At 43.8% G+C, this 18,769-nt stretch overlaps 1 protein-coding gene across 3 annotated transcripts in view; it reads right to left on the bottom strand.

Annotated features, from left to right (window-relative positions):
• Nucleotides 1-18,769, bottom strand: part of TRIO (trio Rho guanine nucleotide exchange factor) — a 230,724-nt gene that overhangs the window by 174,716 nt on the left and 37,239 nt on the right. For all 3 annotated transcript variants that reach the window (XM_021077143.1, XM_021077142.1, XM_021077141.1), the window contains exon 8: nucleotides 6,566-6,796. In XM_021077143.1, coding sequence (XP_020932802.1) covers nucleotides 6,566-6,796 — 231 coding nt within the window. The remainder of the gene's footprint in view (nucleotides 1-6,565; nucleotides 6,797-18,769) is intronic.

Below are 18,769 nucleotides of genomic sequence, written 5' to 3'. Positions count from 1 at the left end.
CTATAATGGAAAAAATAAAAATCATTTTTAAAAAATGTGAAGACACTTCAAAAGTTTCCTTAAGTAGCCATTTTCCTTTGCAGTGATGGGCAACTGTAACTTCTTCAACAGCCCCTTCCCTGGGCCTGAGAAGCCCCACTGACACATTCCTTCTCAAGAAGATGTTAGTTTTCCTCTGTGATCAGCTCAGAAGGGACGCACCCTTCTCAGGTCAAGAGCAATGAGGCAGTTAAAAAAAAACCACTCGGCTTCCTGCAACTCCAGCCAAGCCCCTCAGCTTTGTTCAGTCTGGGGGTTTCAACTTGGAAAATGAAGGGACTAGTCTGAGATGATCACAAGGGTCTCTGCCTTCCAGTTCTGTGATGTTCGTGGCATACCATTTACAGTGAAATGAAACAGACATAAAATTTAACACGCGTCTGTGGGCTTTGGGGGATTGAGGAGGAACCTTTTACGTCCAGCATTCACAGCTGCCAGGCGATAATGATGGTTTCCTCCCACATTTCTTTCTCTCCAGTGCTGCCAAACCCTCTGTTTCTTCACTCATTGTATTTTAAAATTAGAATTAAGTTTGTTCTAAAAATATAATTGCCTAAATATGGCAATGCCTTTAAAAAAAAACGGTTGCCAGAACATTCCAAAGTATAGTAAGCCTAATGTTCATTTGGGAAAAGAAGCTACTTAAAGAACAAAAAACAAACAAAAAAACAACCTCAGTCAAGTTATACACAGCAAACATATGACACGGAACCAAACACCCTGCATTGTAAGAACGACTTCCACTTAACTCCCATGAGAGTGTGTGCTCTGCACACACTTTCTTGACTGGAAGGGAGCACAGGCAAAATCAGGGAAGAAGGGCTCACAGAGAGGCTGGCAGCTTTCTCAACTTTTACATCATCCATCCATCTTCTAAGAAAATATATAAATCATTTCTAACATTACCCTGACTTTAGTTACATAAGTACATTAAACTTCTTAAGGAAAACAAAGAAGCTTAGAAAGGGAGGGGGTGGAAAGAAGGTAGGTAGGTTATTATTCATATACTTTCACCTTGGATATTCCCATCAAACCCCAGCCAAACCATCACTCTACCAACAGGAGTTGGTCTTTTTAGCAGTTTCCTAAACTTTTAAAAATTATTTTTCCCATTTTTAGTTTGGAAATAAATATAGAATAGTCCAAAGTTGTCCAAGAAAAATCTTGATGTGTCCAGAAGTTACCTGGGAAGCACGTGCAGATGTTATGTATCACTTAGGTCTAGTTCTGAACTGCAGAAATACATGTGCACACACAGGTATACAGGCAGGCAGTCTTCCTTGACCAGCTAATCCCCGGGCACCTTCTTCCTAGGGGACCTGGCGGGATGACTGGCACTCAACAATGGGGTTTGTTCACGGCTCTACCAGCTCCTGGTCACCCTGACCCCTGAGTGTGCGTGTCCTCCAGGGCTTGACGACCTCCCTCCCTGCTCGCTTCTGATCTACCCTGGTCCCCTGGGCTCCCAATTCCTGTCTCCCTGGCTGGCGGTGCTGGCTCTTGCACCCTGCATTCCTGGACTGCGTCCGCTGTGGAAAAGAGACTCGTCCATTTTCCCACCTTTTAACTGCCTCCCCAACTGAACTGTCAGCTTGCTCTGGGCTTTGGTTACCAAGATGACTCTGACACTCAAGTCTCCTCTGTACTCCTATGACAAAAGGTCATGAAAGCTGGCTCCAAACCCAGTAGGAAGGTCACAGTCAGCCTTGAGCTACTCCCAGCAACTTTCCCAACCCCTAACCACTCACCCTAATTCTAGTTGAGAAACTCTCAGGAAAGATGGCAATCCTCTAAACATCCTTATCAGGAGGCAGATTGGAATGGTGAGCGTGGGAACGTAAAGAGAAGCGAATGTTAAATAGCTAGGGCTGTAGAGTGATTCTGAAGAGTGGGATGAGAAAAATCCCTCTTCTGACTTGAATTAATGGGTGAAGGACAAATGAGGTTCAGGAACCTTCCCTTACGAGCTAGATCCCCGTTCAGGTGGGACCTCTGTGTCAGGCATCACAGAAGGATGATTTTACTGGCAAGAGGCTAACAGCCTAGGACCTGATGGAACTGTGAAACAGCTTCTCTGTGGACCTGAAACCCACCTGTATTCAAGTGGCCAAAATCTTTAATATTTTAAAGATCTCACAGACTTCTGAAATTCCCATGCACTGAAATTACCTCTTCTCTCCTCAGCCACCCCTACCTCGACAACATCAATCAAAGCTCTGGGTTCCTACACGAAGATCTCCCAGTTAAATGACTTGATTCTAATACAAGGCCAACCCACCTGCACTCCAGAATAAATGGAGAGGCTGTTAAGTCCAAGTAATCTTAACTTAGCAAATGTGGGGAATTCCTTAAATGTCTTCATCTACTCATCCATTCATTCAGCAAATACTGAGCATCTACTATGCCAGATCCTTGGGAAACATCAGAGAATAAAACACAGACGGCTGCCCCGTGGACCTTCACGTCTGTTCTCTGAGACACTCCTCCCACCCCGCCACCTCCAACTTTCCCAGAGGCCACGATGGAACTGAGCCCATCTCTTTGCCTGGAATCTCACATGGCCCTCTGCGCCCTGCAATCAGAGCCCTCTTTCGAATGCAGGTGGGATCCCATCCCCCACTCCCCAAGCATCAAGTCAAGTTGTGCAGCCTACAGGCCCTTCCTGGCTTGATCTCCCTGTGACGAAATGGGAACAGTGCCAAGCCCTCCCCAGACCAACTGTGAGCTCTAAGGGAGGAAGGAAACTTATGGGCTCCTGCCACACAGGGGTTCCCTCACTTAACCCTCACAGCCATGCACGAGTCCCCCCAGGTCCTGGTGCCAATCCAAGGCACTCAGTCAGGGTCCCTAGGTCGCCTCACCAGTGTCCCAAAGCTTACACACTTCCAAGCCTCGTAGAGGTCACATTTCCAGACCTGCCCCAGCTCAGCCTTCACTTGTCTCATCCACCTACATAGTCCACCTGCTGCTCTTTGGCCAGGCCCCGCCCTTTCTCATTCCTGCAGCAGGAACTGCCCAATCCTCAACGTCCTGACTTTGCACCCACCTGGCAAAGACCAGCTCTCACCCTGTGTCTCCCAAGAAGGCTTTCCTGCTGCCCTGCCAACTGTCACTCAGACCTCTGCTCCAGGAAAGTCTTCACCTTCTTTATACACTGCACCCCTGATGTTTGAGGATACAGACAAGGCCCCCTGTAACCCCCACATCTGCACAGATTATTACAACACAGACATGTCTCCTTGAATTGCATGTACAAGGTAGGCAGACAACATTGAGCAGGAAGGCTAGTTTTATTTACTCCCTCACCTGGGAGGCACCTTAACAGGCATGACTCACATTCATGCTGTGGCAAAATCACACCCACACCCTACAACAACCAAAAACATGAACGCTAGATCTGCGCACGGTATGGGCTAATTTATGAGACTATTAAACCATCTACCCTCACTAAACTACAATTCCTTGAGAAAAGGAATGCTGAACTAGTCAACGTGTTTATCTCTATACCTCTCAGAATATCACACATTCAATTAAGATATTTTGAAAAGAATGAAGGGTGGACGAAAAGCATCTAGAGTCTAGATATGCTGGGCCCTTACACACATGAAGGGCTGCAGGGGGAGGCGGCGAGGGGGAGCAGAGCAGGAGTCTTTTTTAGGAGAAGGTCGCCCTGTCTGAGGGGCTTCTTTCTGGGGAGTCAGCTGCTTCATTCACCTTGCCTGACATGTTGGCACAACTAAGTCCCGCCAGTCCCAGAGCAGGCAGGCGGCACCAGTGAGTCTGATGGTGTCCTTCTTCCAAAACTCTCATCCCATCTGAACCAGAGCAGCAAAAATAAATTGTGGTCCCAGTCAATGAAAGCAACACTTAAACTGAAAAACACGCTTGGCAGAAATATAAGCATTCATTCATTCATTAGACCAAACCTCCAGTGGGGGGTTGCTCTGACAGCAAACAAAAGGCAACAGGCATTATGTGTATTATTTGGTCATCAAGAATATTTGGCAAATGATATTAATCTTATTTCTAGGCTAATGATGACAAAGGTCAGTATTGTTCAGTAGCGAGCATGTGTGGGGGGCACGTCTTCAGCAAGTCTTCCCACCCTGCCCCCCCCATCCTTTGATTTGGACCCATGACACTAGCTTTGAGACAAAAGCTTCACCCCGCTCCCCCACAGCACCTGACTCCCATCCAAAACAGTGTCCATACAGAAACCTGACGCTGCCTTTGCCTGTTATAAAAAAAGCTAACTCGCTAAACCAAAATTATGCGGGTTTTAAAAAAATCAAACTCCCCACACCACTGGCACCATCCCCTTTCTCACGGCTGAGGCTGTTAAGGGTCTCCTCTTGGAGGGCCTTCTTCACAAAGGCGTCCTCACCCTCACCTCTTCTAGGCTAAGCTGCTTTTCTTTTTCCTCAGGAGTTACAGATGCCCTTTCATGACCCAAAACAGCCGAAAACCACTTGCGGTATCTCTAATTGGCTTATTGTGTGTCCGTGGGTTTTGACTGTTTTTGTCTTTACGAATGTTATCTTCTGCTGGCGAGACTATTTTCTTTTCACTTATCCTCAGCCTACCTTCCCTGCTCTGTGCTCAAGGTGGCAACGTTTCTCCATGATTGTGATTAATTTCTTGCATTTCAGAAATACATTTTTCTGTTCTGACATCCTATGGGCTCCCCCGAGGTAAATAAAGTGTTTACTGTGCTTAATCTTATCAACTCTGCTCCTTTCTTCACCAGTCAGGCCACCAGAGCAATTCCCTGTTTGCATAAGTCCAAACCATTCCTCGTCATTTACTCCACCGAAATGTTTCCCTTAAAGAGCAATTATTTCTACAGAACGTTAATAGGGCCACAGACTGCAAAACATTCCCTCCTGCTGATATTCAACCCTGTTCTTATTCTTGAGGAAAAATGCCAGCTTAAAGAACTGGTCTCATAATTATTGTAATTACCTTTCTACACATAAAAATTAATGTTTGCTGCTTTCAAATTCAGGCACAGTAAGTACTTGGCACCACACTAGATGGTTAGACTCATCAGCCTACTCCCCAAGGCTTCCTCCCCTGAAGGGAGCCACTGGCTTATTCTTACGCAACTGGGCACCCCAAGGGCGGTGGGGAGTGCCCTACACAGCTGCTGTTCCAGACACAAGTCCAGAAAGTGTGCCAGCCTGTGGACACACAACGAACAGTTGCGCCAAGGGATACAAAGGTAGATGGGAAAATCCTTCAATAATTACATTCAAACCATTAACATTTCATAGTCTGTGACAATTTGGGGACAATTAAGAAAAACTAACATTGGTGCTTTCGATCTCACAATTTCAGTTCTCACAGTAACTCCGAGACCCTGACTCCACGCTCTACACTCTTTCCCTGGCAATTAGCTTCTTGGGCTAAAACGACCCTGTGAGGAAGCACACGTGGCACCACCGTGATTGCTTCCAGGGCACTCTGTACCTACAGCCTTCAGAGAACTCACAAACTGTCAGCAGAACCAAAGCCTACGACGTGAGAATTAAAAATCTGACAGCAGTTAAAAGGAGGCAGAACTCACCAGATGGGCATTACATGAAGGCTGGTGGCCAGCCCATGTGGACAGGCTGCGTGTCATCAAGACACAGCACAGCTTTGGGGTTTCGGCCCACCCTCCAGAAACCCCCTCGCCTTCAGGTGGCACTTGGGGAGAGTGAAGCTGAGCTCCTACGTGTCTGAACACACAGGACCCTCAGGGAGGGGCATGGGTGCTGTGCTCGACCCACGGCCCGCCGTGGCTTCCTGCCCACTCCCCTGATGCCACTGGCTTCCTTGCACCCAGAACCCCTCAACCCCTAGTGACCCCTCACCCAGACCCTTGCTTTCCTGTCTGTTTTAGGGCAAAGACACAACTATTATATTATTTATTACTAAAGCTCTATATTATAAGCCCCACAGCTTCAATCCTCAAATCCCTGGTGGGTTTCATATTAAGGAAATAAACAGTATGGGAACTGGGCTTACTCTTACTTTTGTAACAACAACAAAGTCGATGCCTAGAAATGAATGCTCATCAAAGCCCACATCTCACTAATTAGACAACTATATATTAAGCCCCCTAAGCCTTTCAGCCTACACTACCTACCCAGTGGGAAAAGAAGCGTGATGAGCTTATTATTAAATAACTGGATGGCAGATAAATCTTTAACAGCACCCCCAGTGTAGGCATTCTCACAAATAGATAGAACTGGGGATGACCAGCTTCGAGAACAAAACTGAGAGGCTCTGGTTTAGGCCCCACACCGCCTCGTGTGTCCCAGGCATGTGAGCTCCTGGTGGAGAACAACCTGATCAGGCCAACTCTCAAAGCGGGGTTTTCACTAACAGTAGGAAAGGAGCTGCATCTGAGTGTACCAGTGGGTGTGCGTATGGGTGTGTGTTTCTCCCCCACCTGCCAGCATGGCTGTGCCCGCCCCCTACGTCTCTGCCACCTGCACCCCCCAGCCCCACCCCTGTGAGGCAGGCGCTCCCTGAAGCTGACCTGCTGAACATCCTGCTGGAAAACTCGCAGCTGCAGCCTCTGGTGCAGCCGGACCTTGCGGTGCTGCCAGATGTTTTCAAGCTGCCGTTGGTGGTGCAGCACCTCATGGATGACGTCCAGGACATGGTGCACGGCCTTGGAGTAGTTGGCAGAGGCCGTGAGGGAGTCGGAGCTGCCAGGAGTCAAGGGCCGCTGGAGCTTGTCAAGGAGCGACTTCCCGTCCTGGCTCACCTGCCGCAGACAGAAAGCGATTAGAAACGAGCGGCTCTTCCAGACCTGCGGCTTTGCCCGGGCCACAATGCAGAGTTTGCCCTCTGATGCATGTGTGCACATCTGCACATACATATATGCACTCATGTGTACACACACTCACACACAAACATAAGCTGTGGCCTTACTCAAAGGCGTATTTCTATAAAGAACAAAATGACGTTTAAAACAAAGCCTTGGTTTTTTCAATGAAATCACAAAACCAAATATGGTAAAACACTGAGTTAATATTTTAAAGAACATTCATTATCATAAAACACTGTAGTAGATGCTAATCTTAATATATGGAATATTCTTTCTCAAGTGACATATCAGCTGATATAAAACTACATTGCCTGGATAACTGCAAACTAAAATTTAGAAGTAATACTTCTTTTGAGATATGTTAGAGACAATACAGCAAACAGAGCAAACTTCTAATGCTGAATCTTGAAATTTCACTTTAAAAAAATTAATAATCTAGCACCAGGCAAAGAACAGGTACTTTAACTTACTTTCATAGCTAGACAGCAATTTTACTTCAAAGAGTCAAAGGGGAAATTAAAAAGTGCCATTTTATCTGGTTCATTAACTTTAAAAAAGTAGTTTTAATTAAATGCCATCATTTTTTAAAAGAGACTTCAGTGCTATATCACAGCAGTTAACGATCAAAGTACAATTGAATGAAAGCATTCAGATTAAGCAAAAATATAAGAAAAGGTCAAAGGTGGAATATGAAAAGACAAAAAATTCTTTTTACATTTAAACATATGAATGATTATGCCAGATACAGCAGAAACAACATGCTCAGACTGGACAAAGAAGAGGACGATTCGCATAGTGTGAAGGGCTGTGTGTGAGATTCCTCATCACCATGGTCCTTCTGCTCAGACACTTCTGAATCTGAGTCTCCCTGGGCTACAGGAAGGAGGAGCACCCAGGAGCCTTGTTAACAGACACAAACAGGGGTCGGAGGCCAGCCCTTAGGACAGAGGAGAAGGGGGAGCAGGGGAGTGAAACAGGCCAAGGGAAGCCCTTTAGCAACCAAAACTGATGGTGAGCGAGAAGCTTGTGGCATTTTCTAATCTCCTCCTTTAATCCTCTTACAACTTAAAGACCTGCTGGAATAGAACGTGTTTGTTTTCTAACACCCGATTCTGAGACCTCTGTTGGAAGTGCTGGCTACTCCTCGTGAAGCCTGCCTACCAGCTTCCGTAATTAAAATTGAACTACGACATCAAGTTAGCAAAAAACTGAAGCGGAAACAAGCCAAGGTGATATAACCAAAGCGAACAGGAAAAAAAAACCAACTGAGCCACTGAGCAGTGTCAGGCACGTGTATAGGCAAAAACAGTGGAAGTGCCAGTCTGCAAAAGCAGGGAGGAAGCCTCAGGAGTCACTGAATCGTTCATGGGCACTTCTGATACAAAGATTGGGGGGGTGGTGCGCAATGACTGACTTGAGAGGAAAGGATTTATTGTGACAGATTCAGAGGGGCAAGATACCATCTCGAAATGAAGAAGTGCCCTGTGTTTTGTATAATCTGAGCTAGGCTCTATTTAACATACAAACATGACTTTTTTTTCCTTTTCTTTTTTTTTTTTTTTGCCTGCTTCTATCATAAACTGATTTTTCCAAGAATACAATTATCATGTTAATCATAGGAAGATGGTGCTTGGTTTTCTTCTGGAATTTTTACAGGAGTTACTCACTATTTCAAAATATCAGCACAATAATACCATTCTCAGCATTTAAGTCACCATAACACGATGGTTTTATATAAACAGCCAGCATCTGAATATCTGATTTTTCTCTTTTCTTATACATGTTCCTAGGAATTTATAGACTGAAACACATTTTATCAGAAATCACCTTTCTTTCAGCTCTAACTTTCACTGTACATGTGTGTAATTTATACGTGTACATATATAAATTTTTGTGAAAACAGATTATTACTCATACATTTTATTTCAGCAGACGCCATAAAATTTCAGTTAAACAATGGGGTACAGTATTTCTGAGGGCTGAGAACCAATACTCCAAGTTACACAGGTCACATTTGTACTGAGTCTAGGAAGAATTCCTTATAAATATTTCCCCTAAGTTTTACCTCTTATAATATGCACAAGTCAGGGAGTGTACAGCAGAGCATATGACTCGGAGAATGTGTGTCACAAGACTGTAGCTCAGAAGGTGTGGCAGAAACTGATAGCTGCCTCCCGGAAGTCCACTCACTCCACCTCTTTGACAGCCAAACCCCTACAGTCAGGATGGAAACACTGCAGCCATCAAACTGCATTTCCAGCCTCATTTAAAAGGAGAAGCCAACATACAGAAGTAAAAAGTGTTGAATGAGGCTTCCAGGAAAGTTGTTTAGGAGGCTGAGTATGTTCAGTCCCCCTTGTCTCCTTCTCTTCCCTGCTGCCAAGAACTTGAAGATGGCTGGAGCTTCAGCAGCTACTGATGACCTTGAGGCAACCTTAAGGCTGTCAACCCACCTGCTAAAAAAAGGTAAAACAAAAAGACAAAAGGATCCAGAGATCCTCTTACTAATAGAGCCCTGGAATGTAAGGCCTGGAACTACTACAACGGCAGAAAGCAAACCTCTCTCTTAAGCCACTGCTTTGGATCTTAAACCACAATACAAAATGACAAACGAGTTCCCTCTCCTATCAACTTTCCAAAGGCATCCATGTGACACCATTACTATTCTACTACCGAGACTGAGTAAATAAGCTGAGCAAGAATATCACATCTAATCCTTCTTGGATGTCTATGCCACTGTGTGACAGAGCTCGAGAGAAGATGTCATTACTGGGTTTAGAACCATATGCCTGCTCGTGGTGGAGGGGCGGTGAGCAATGCCTGAGAACATGGACACACAATCACCTTACTCCAAGGGAACACAATGAGCAAAGCTCTGCCTTCTGGGAACTCCTAAGCAGGGATTAAACAAACCACCTCTGTTGATGCTGCTGCTGGTACTGTCATTTGGTGGTACAGTGCGTGACAGGAGAAGTGCCTAGAAAAATCCCAGGCAAGAGAACATCTGTTGCACCAAAACTAGACCCCATGGAACACCAAAATGCAGGTCCATGTGTAGCAATTCTCCAATTAAACTTTCAGAAGTAATTCTATTTTATTTCTGTGTAGCTTTCACAGATTTGTCATTTTAAAAGATATTATTTAAGCTTATGAAGGATGCCATATATATTTTAATAACATTTAGCAAATGCCTTTGACTTCTAAGTATGGTAGTACTAATGTGGGGAAAAAAATTCTAGAATTTTATGAAGAGGACTGTCCTACTATACAGAAATAAGGATTTTTAAATGGTACAGAATAAACCAGGAGAAAATTAATGAAAGAAAAGACTGAAAATAGCAGCCCAAATCCAAAATTGTATCACATACTGTAAATACACACACACACACACACACATACACACACACATACAGTTCTGGATTTTTTAACTATAGGTAAGGTGAATTTAAACTATAGTTAACCAGGTGAACTAATCTACTTAAGTTACATGTTTTGTCTAAGAATGTGTTTTTAGCTTTCAGGCAATCAAACCCTGTCCCACAAAGAGACAATAGCTAGAAAAAAAGAAAATCAACCTCTATCATCAAAAAGGACTTAGAGTCCTCTCATGGCTCAGCAGGTTAAGGATCTGGTGTTGTCACTGCAGCAGCTTAGGTCACTATCGCTTGAGTTTGATCCCTGGCCTAGGTGTGATGCAGGGGTGGCCAAAAAAGAAAAAAACGAAGAACTTATACCTATCCTCCCTAAACTTTTTTGAAAGGCTGAAGAAGACAGAACACTCCCAACGACATTCTATGATGCCACCATCACCCCAGTTCCAAAACCAGACAAAGATACCAACAAAAAAGAAAACTATCGGTCAATATCTTTGATGAATATAGACACAAAAATTCCCAACAAAATTTTAGCCAATTGAATCCAACAACATATAAAAAAGATCATATACCACAACCAGGTGGGATTCATTCCAGGTGCACAAGGATGGTTCAACATACGCAACATACACCACATTTACAAAAGAAAAGTCAAAAATCATATGATCATCTCAATAGATGCAGAAAAGTCCAACATCCATTCATGACCAAAAATCTTACCAGAGTGGGTATATATATATACATATATATATATATACATACACACATATATATATACACATACACACACACACACACACACACACACACACACACACACACACACACATATATATATATAGAGAGAGAGAGAGAGAGAACATACCTTAACATAATAAAAGCCATTTACGACAAACCCTCAGCAAATATAATACTCAATGGAGAAAAGCTGAAAGCCTTCCCACTAGAATCTGGAGTAAGACAAGAATGCCCACTCTCACCACTGCTTTTCAACATAGTACTGGAAGTCCTAGCCACAGCAATCAGACAAACAAAAGAAATAAAAGGTATCCAAATAGGAAGAGAAGAGGTGAAACAGTCACTGTATACAGATGACATGATACTATATATAGAAAACCCTAAGGACTCAAGCCAAAAACTACTTGAACTGATCAACAAATTCAGCAAAGTAGCAGGATACAAGATTAATATTCAGAAATTGGTCACATTTCTGTATCCTAACAATGAAATATTAGAAATGAAATAACAAAAAATACAATACCTTTTAAAATTGCACCCAAAAAAATCAAATACCTGAGAATATACCTGACCAATGAGGTAAAAGACTTATATGCCAAGAACTATAAAACATTAGTCAAGGAAATTAAAGAAGATACAAAGAAAGAGAAAGATATTCCATGCTCCTGAGTTGGAAAAATTAATACTGTAAAAATGGCCATACTACCCAAAGCAATCTACAGATTCAATGCAATCCCTATCAAATTACCCACAACATTTTTCATAGAACTAGAACAAACAATCCAAAAATTTATATGGAACCACAAGAGACCCAGAATTGCCAAAACAATCCTGAGAAACAAAAACCAAGCAGGAGGCATCACCCTCCCAGACTTCAGGCCACATTCATCAAGACAGTGTGGTACTGGTACCAAAAGAGACAGACAGACCAATGGAGCAGAATAAAGAACCCAGAAATAAACCCAGACACCTATGGTCAGTTAATCTTTGACAAAGGAGGCAAGAACATAAAATGGGAAAAAGACAGTCTTTTCAGCAAGTACTGCTGGCAAACCTGGACAAATGCATGCAAATCAGTGAAACTAGAACACACCCTCACACCAGGCACCAAAATAAACTCAAAATAGCTGAAAGATTTAAATATAAGACAAGACACCATCAAACTCCTGGAAGAGAATATAGGCAAAACATTCTCTGACATCCATCTTACAAATGTTTTCTCAGGTCAGTCTCCCAAAGCAACAGAAATAAAAGCAAAAATAAACCAGTGGGACCTAATCAAGCTGACAAGCTTTTGCACAGCAAAGGAAACCCAAAAGAAAACAAAAAGACAACTCACAGAATGGGAGAAAAGAGTTTCAAATGATGCAACTGACAAGGGTTTAATCTCTAAAATATATAAGCAACTTATACAACTCAACAGCAAAAAAGCCAACGACCCAATTGAAAAATGGGCAAAAGACCTAAATAGACATTTTTCCAAGGAAGATATACAGATAGCCAACAAGCACATGAAAAAATGCTCAACATCCCTGATTATTAGAGAAATGCAAATCAAAACTACCATGAGATGCCACCTCACACCAGTCAGAATGGCCTCATTAAGAAGTCCATAAATAACAGCTGCTGGAGGGGGTGTGCAGAAAAGGGAACCCTCCCGCACTGTTGGTGGGAATGTAAGCTGGTACAACCACTATGGAGAACAGTATGGGGGTACCTTAGAAATCTATACATAGAACTACCATATGACCCAGCAACCCTACTCTTGGGCATATATCTAGGCAAAACTTTCCTTAAAAAAGACACATGCATGTTCATTGTAGCACTATTCACAATAGCCAAGACATGGAAACAACCCAAATGTCCATCAACAGACAACTGGATTAGGAAGATGTGGTATATATACACAATGGAATACTACTCAGCCATAAAAAAGAACAAAATAATGCCATCTGCAGCAAAATGGGTGGAACTAGAGACTCTCATACTGAGTGAAGTAAGTCAGAAAGAGAAAGACAAATACCATATGATATCACTGATATCTGGAATCTAATATATGGCACAAATGAACCTTTCCACAAAAAAGAAAATCATGGACTTGAAGAATAGACTGGAGATTGCCAAGGGAGAGGGGGAGGGAGTGGGATGAATTGGGAGCTTGGGGTTAATAGATGCAAACTATTGCTTTTGGAATGGATTAGCAATGACATCCTGCTGTGTACCACTGTGAACTATGTCTAGTTACTTAAGATGGAGCATGATAATGGGAGAAAAAAGAATGTATACATGTATGTGTAACTGTGTCACCATGCTCCACAGTAGAAAAAAAAAATTGTATTGGGGAAATAAAAATTAAAAAATTTAAAAAAAGGAAAAAACATAAAAAAGGAGGATTTATCTGCTATAATTTTTGAACAGATCAAACTGGCTCATTTTTTCCACATTCGGCACACTGTTTTCCTCAGAATACACTGCAACATATTACAAAGAGTAACATTCTATATATATATGAACTAATAAGCTCTGATACCTAAATGAGTAAAGAAAGATACAAGTGCTAAATAAAGCTTTAAAAAGGAGTTGAGGTTTAAAATTTTACTGTAAATAATGATTCCTAATATTTAATAATATCTAATTCCTAATATTTAAGAGGAAATTTAACTATTTAAAAGGTAAAACACTGGTCTGGTTCATGAATATTTACTTTTCATCAAACTGCACATAAGACCTGTACCTTAAGTTCCTGTGTGCCACCCTAAAAAAAAATTCTGCCAAACCTCACAAATGCTTGCCTATTCTTATTTCTGGAACTTGGCTCTCTACATTTCCCACTAAATCCGATCAAAGCTCAGAATCTCTAATAGGAATATTCTCTTGCATACAGAATGCTGCTCTGATCTACAGAAAGAGACTACTAGCTGGAGACTACTGCTCAAGGTTTCAAAAACCACCACGCAAGGACCAGGTATGTCCTGTGACAGGTCTTTCAGGTCCAAACATGGTGCTGTAGGTCTAATAGCCAGAGGACAGCATTTTCAAGATACAGGCAACTAGGCAAAACACACAAACTATATAAAGGCACATTTAGAAGTGCATCCACTCAGCATGTCATTAACAAATTGTGGTCTGGTCCTTCTTCAAAAGTTCTACAAATGGAACTGCACTATTTGCATCGTCTCAAACCAGCACTGTCTGCTTTGACTTCTTCCTGGAACCTGGCTCACTGTGGCCTACAGGGCACAGGCATCTGGGCTAAGCCTGGGAAGGCCTCACAGCCCCACCTCCCTCTCCAACACTCATGAAGTAACTCTCAAGTCAAGGTCCTACGAAAGCAGGGAAGAGTTGAGAAGGGGTCAGCATGAGCACCCAGATTACCCTGAGGTCGACACCCCTCAGCCAAAGAGGTGACAGCTGTGTCTTTGAGTCGGGACCGCAAGCCCATCTTAAGGCAGCTCCACAAAGAAGAAGCCACTGCCAATATCACAGGCCAATGACCGAGGCTGTGTGCTGGCAGCAGTACATTCCCTGCCCCCTGCCCCTAGGATGCCACCCAACATCCTTGCCTTCAGAGGTCGGGGCCCCCCTCCAGAGATGGTCCTCCTTCTGGCAATGCTCTTAGGAGGGAGCTGTAGAGGCTGCTTCCATTTCTTTAAGCTATGTGATTTCTTACTCAAAGCCAGGTCAATCCAACCATTTCTGGCTCTCTGACACTTCTACCTGGGATCTTCAGAAAGAGAAAAGCCAAAATAGGACCCAAACAGGAAACTGCTGGGATAGCCCAGCTGGTTAAGTCAGCTGTATGCAGAGAACACACATGTGCTGTGGGTGCCAGGTGGGCCTGACTTTCATTGTTGCTCCTGTGTGTCAAGCCCTGGCAGGGCCTGGAGTTCGCTGTATGGTCTGCCGGCTCTGATGCTGAGCCAATGTTGGCTACAGCACCTGCCCATCTCTGGCGATGCTGCAGTACTTAATGAGGCTTTGAAATAACCACTTTGAAGAAGCTGCTCTAAGGCAAGGTAGGTGAGCTGTCACACACCACAGACAGAATTTGGGTACATTTACTATCAAAATTAATCATTTTGCTGTTTGTTTCTCTATGAAGCTAATAATGCTCATCATGCCATCATCCACTTGGAAGGCACCTTAAAAAAGGAGCTCAACCAGCTGGGCAGGCAGCAAATCAGTCATTTCCACAAGGCCCTGTAGCAGTGTGCTGTAAGTCAGCACAGCTGTTAAACAGAGAAACTGATGCAGACGCTAAATCCTCAAGTCAGAGCCGGCCACGGTGGACGTGGCATTTCACTGCCTCTGCTCTGAGAATAGCCGCCCACAGCTGCCATGGCAAAGACCTGGGCAGGCGAGTGGACACACAGTACTCAGGTCACAATTCAAATAGCTTGGGTTTAGGTTTACAGCACAGCAGAGCCATACTCCTGTCATAAAAAAATCACTTCTATACATTTATGTTACTGAGAAAGTGGTGGGCAAGTTTGCTTAAAATAAAATGTTGAAGACAACTACTCGCCCTGCTGTTTCCAAGCTCCAGCTTATCCCAGATGTTAATGCTGCCTCACCCTCCTGTCTTCAACTACAACAGAGAGGACGAGCCCCAAACCCAGCAAGCTATGGCAAGCCAATGTTTTACAAGGTGCGGGTGTGCTCCTGTTGCTATAACACAAACAAGGACAGACATGGGACCGGTCTAATTAAAGCACAGAAAAGCAGTTGTTTGTGTCTTGGTGGGGGGAGGTTTCCACTGCAAAATTTTCTCCCTGGAAACTAGAAACCATAGCATATAAAGGAAAAAAAAAAAAAAAAAAACTATGGAAGAAAGGAAGGAAAGAGGGTAGAAGTAAGGAGAAAGGAAGGAAAAGCAGATGAAAGGAAAAGGAAAAGCAAGCACAGGCCCTGCCTGCAAATATTCCTCCTCCTAAGTGACCTGCATCCATGGCTGGGGCTCAGCAGCTCTCTGCCGGGTGAGTGCCTCCTGGGCAGGCCTGCAGCTCTCAAGGGCTAGGTAGGGAAGATCCCCCTGTGTGCAGGCTGTAAGACATCTGCATGAGAGTCCCCAGGTCATTAGGTCACTAGGGAAACCCATGAAAAACGAAGAGTCACTGTCTCTGTGGATAGAGTATAACCAGCACACTCGAGTTAGAAAACCCCTCATTTAGGAACAGGAAAAAAAAAAAAAGAATGGTCCTTCCTTTCCCACCTCCCTTCCCCTAACCCTCCTGACACAGAGAAAATGATGTCAGACTCTGAGGCAGTGAGGAGTGAAGGTGCCAACAGGCGGCCCCAGGCTAGGCTTTCGAAGGAAGTCGGCACTGGGGGTGGTCAGAGAGGCCAGAGAGAATGGCTAGGGGATTGAGAAAACTGAGCAAGTGTAGTAACTGAACAAACAAGTTAATATACTGAGGATCAAGGCAACCAGGTCGCTTTGTCTGAGAGGGGATTTATAAACACAGAAAGGGAGAGGCTGGTATTGGATTAGAAACGCAAGTGCCAGAATGAACACGTGAGGTTTTACAACATAGACAGACACCAACACAGCAATGGCTGTAGATGGATGTGGATGGGTGAGTGGATGGATGGATGGATGGATGCGTGGACGGGTGGGTGGATGGACGGGTGGGTGGAAGGGTGGGTGCATAGGTGGTTATCTATATACACATGCTTCTTGTCACCTGTTGGCTCAGATGCCCTGGAGACACTGACATCCCACAAGCAAATAAGCACCCTTGAGCACCCAGGTCCTTGTTTCTAAGTACCACGCAACACCACAAGGAACCAGAACCTCTTGGTGCAAAGGCTAATCTCAGGGATGAGGCAGGAAAGGAACAAAGGCCTGGGAACACCTTGTTATGGGAAAAGTAATGATCAAAAATGATAAGGACAGATCAATAAAAAACAGAAAGGGGCTCCTGCTGGCCAAACCTGGATAAACTAGTCATCAAGACAGAGCACTAGGTTATAACCCACTGAAATAATGAGATTTCACAGATTCACACTGAAATAACAAATAAATAAATACATGAGGAAGAAAGGAATCAAGTTCTTCCTCAAGGAAGAAGGTCACATAACGAATAAGGAAGGAGTGATGCAAATAAGCGCCCACCATCCAATGGCATCAGAGTGGAGCTGATGCGGGCAGGACTCACCGTGGATGCTGAGGCCATGGGAGACGTCTGATGAGGTACAGACATCCCATTACATCCTGGAATCTCCCCACAACATGCTTATCAAAGACAAAATTTTAAATGGTGATTTCACGTTAGAGGCACTTACAGACACCCACCACATCAGGTGTTCAGGGTTAACACCATCAGTTGTGGGAGGGGTCAGCATCCTGTACCCCCTGCTGTGACACTAGGGTGGGGGGTGGGGTGGGGAGAGGGTTGTGGTGGTAGGGGTGCCGGCAGTCGGCCCACAAGGAAAACTTCATGGACCTGGAGGTTGAGAGTCAGCCTACAGAATGGAGAGCCTGTATTCTCTAAGACTGTCAAAGACATGGGGCAGAGAAAGACAAAGAATGTTCCAGTGTGAAGGCAGCCAAGGCCAACGAGATGTGTCCACTAATGTCCTGCATGCATGCTGCCGGGCCAGGAAAGAGAAAGAGCCAAGAGCTGCCACAGGGGGAAATACGAGTGGTCCATGAGGAGGCTACTCACCCTGTATCAGTGCTGATATGATGGCTGGAGAGAAAATGGGGGTAGAGTTCAGAGCAAACGCAGTAAAATGTTCACAACTGGGCAGTCAGTCAAAGAACTCTGGGGGCTCTCTGTTCTAACAGTTTTCTGTAGCTTGAAACGTTCAAAATTTAAATAATTTAAAAGGGAAAAAAACCTCCTTCTCTTCTACCAAAAACCTTCTCTATTTATCCAGTTCCAATCACTGTCTCATTGAATGTACTGCTCAGTTGCAAACAGGTTCTTCGGCTAAAAATTGTGGTTTAGGACCTCAGCCTGGGGAGCTGTTTACCTGCCACAAAATTATTTTAAATTATTAGCACCAATTTAAAATCTAATGAAATTGTACCATAAGTTACCTATGTTTCCACATCAAGGTGCCCCATTTTTAAAGCAGATAGTGGAAACACAGAGAGAATTCTGTACTTGGCTGAAGGGTCAGTCAAGTCAAGGATAAGGCCAGCAGCTGAGAACTGCAGCCTAGTCCTGCCAATCACCTTGTGTGTGAGCTACTCAATCCCATAGCAATCTGGAACCTACCACCGCAATTCAAAAGCAGCTGCTAATAAAATCATCAGTAAGTAGGTGAGTGAAGTCCTAGTTACACCACAGATAACAGGGTCATTTATTTGCTTTCTACGTTACAGGTTCAAATTAGATGATGCATGGAGATGGTATACTAGGAGAAAGATCTTAATGCTTTTTGAATCACTATAAAAAAAAATTACAGATCTGTTCAATTTTCACCTTTACATTTAAAAAGCTATCACTTATACAGTTCCTATTAAACTATACAACCAAATTAGCTACCAAACACTGGATGCAAAATTAAAAGGCGTAATACGGAGTTAACTATTTTTAAATTCCATCTTGTTAAGCAAAGATGTGCCTAGAGAAACAAACACGTAACCATCAACTTTCCTGGGCAGGAGGTCAGACCACATTCTGGAACAAAAGTGACAGCATATCATATGTCCACTTAATTTACCTGTGGACACAACAGGGCCAGGAGACTTGGGCCCAAGGATGTGAGTGTGCCAGCTGTTTGGTGAAGCAGGATGTATCAGGCTGAAAAGCCAACGGCCAGACAGCTTTGGCAAGTGTGGATGAGA

This window comes from Sus scrofa, chromosome 16, assembly GCF_000003025.6.
Source record: "Sus scrofa isolate TJ Tabasco breed Duroc chromosome 16, Sscrofa11.1, whole genome shotgun sequence".
NCBI classification, from domain to species: Eukaryota; Metazoa; Chordata; class Mammalia; order Artiodactyla; family Suidae; genus Sus; species Sus scrofa.
This window is presented reverse-complemented; position numbering and strand designations above follow the sequence as displayed.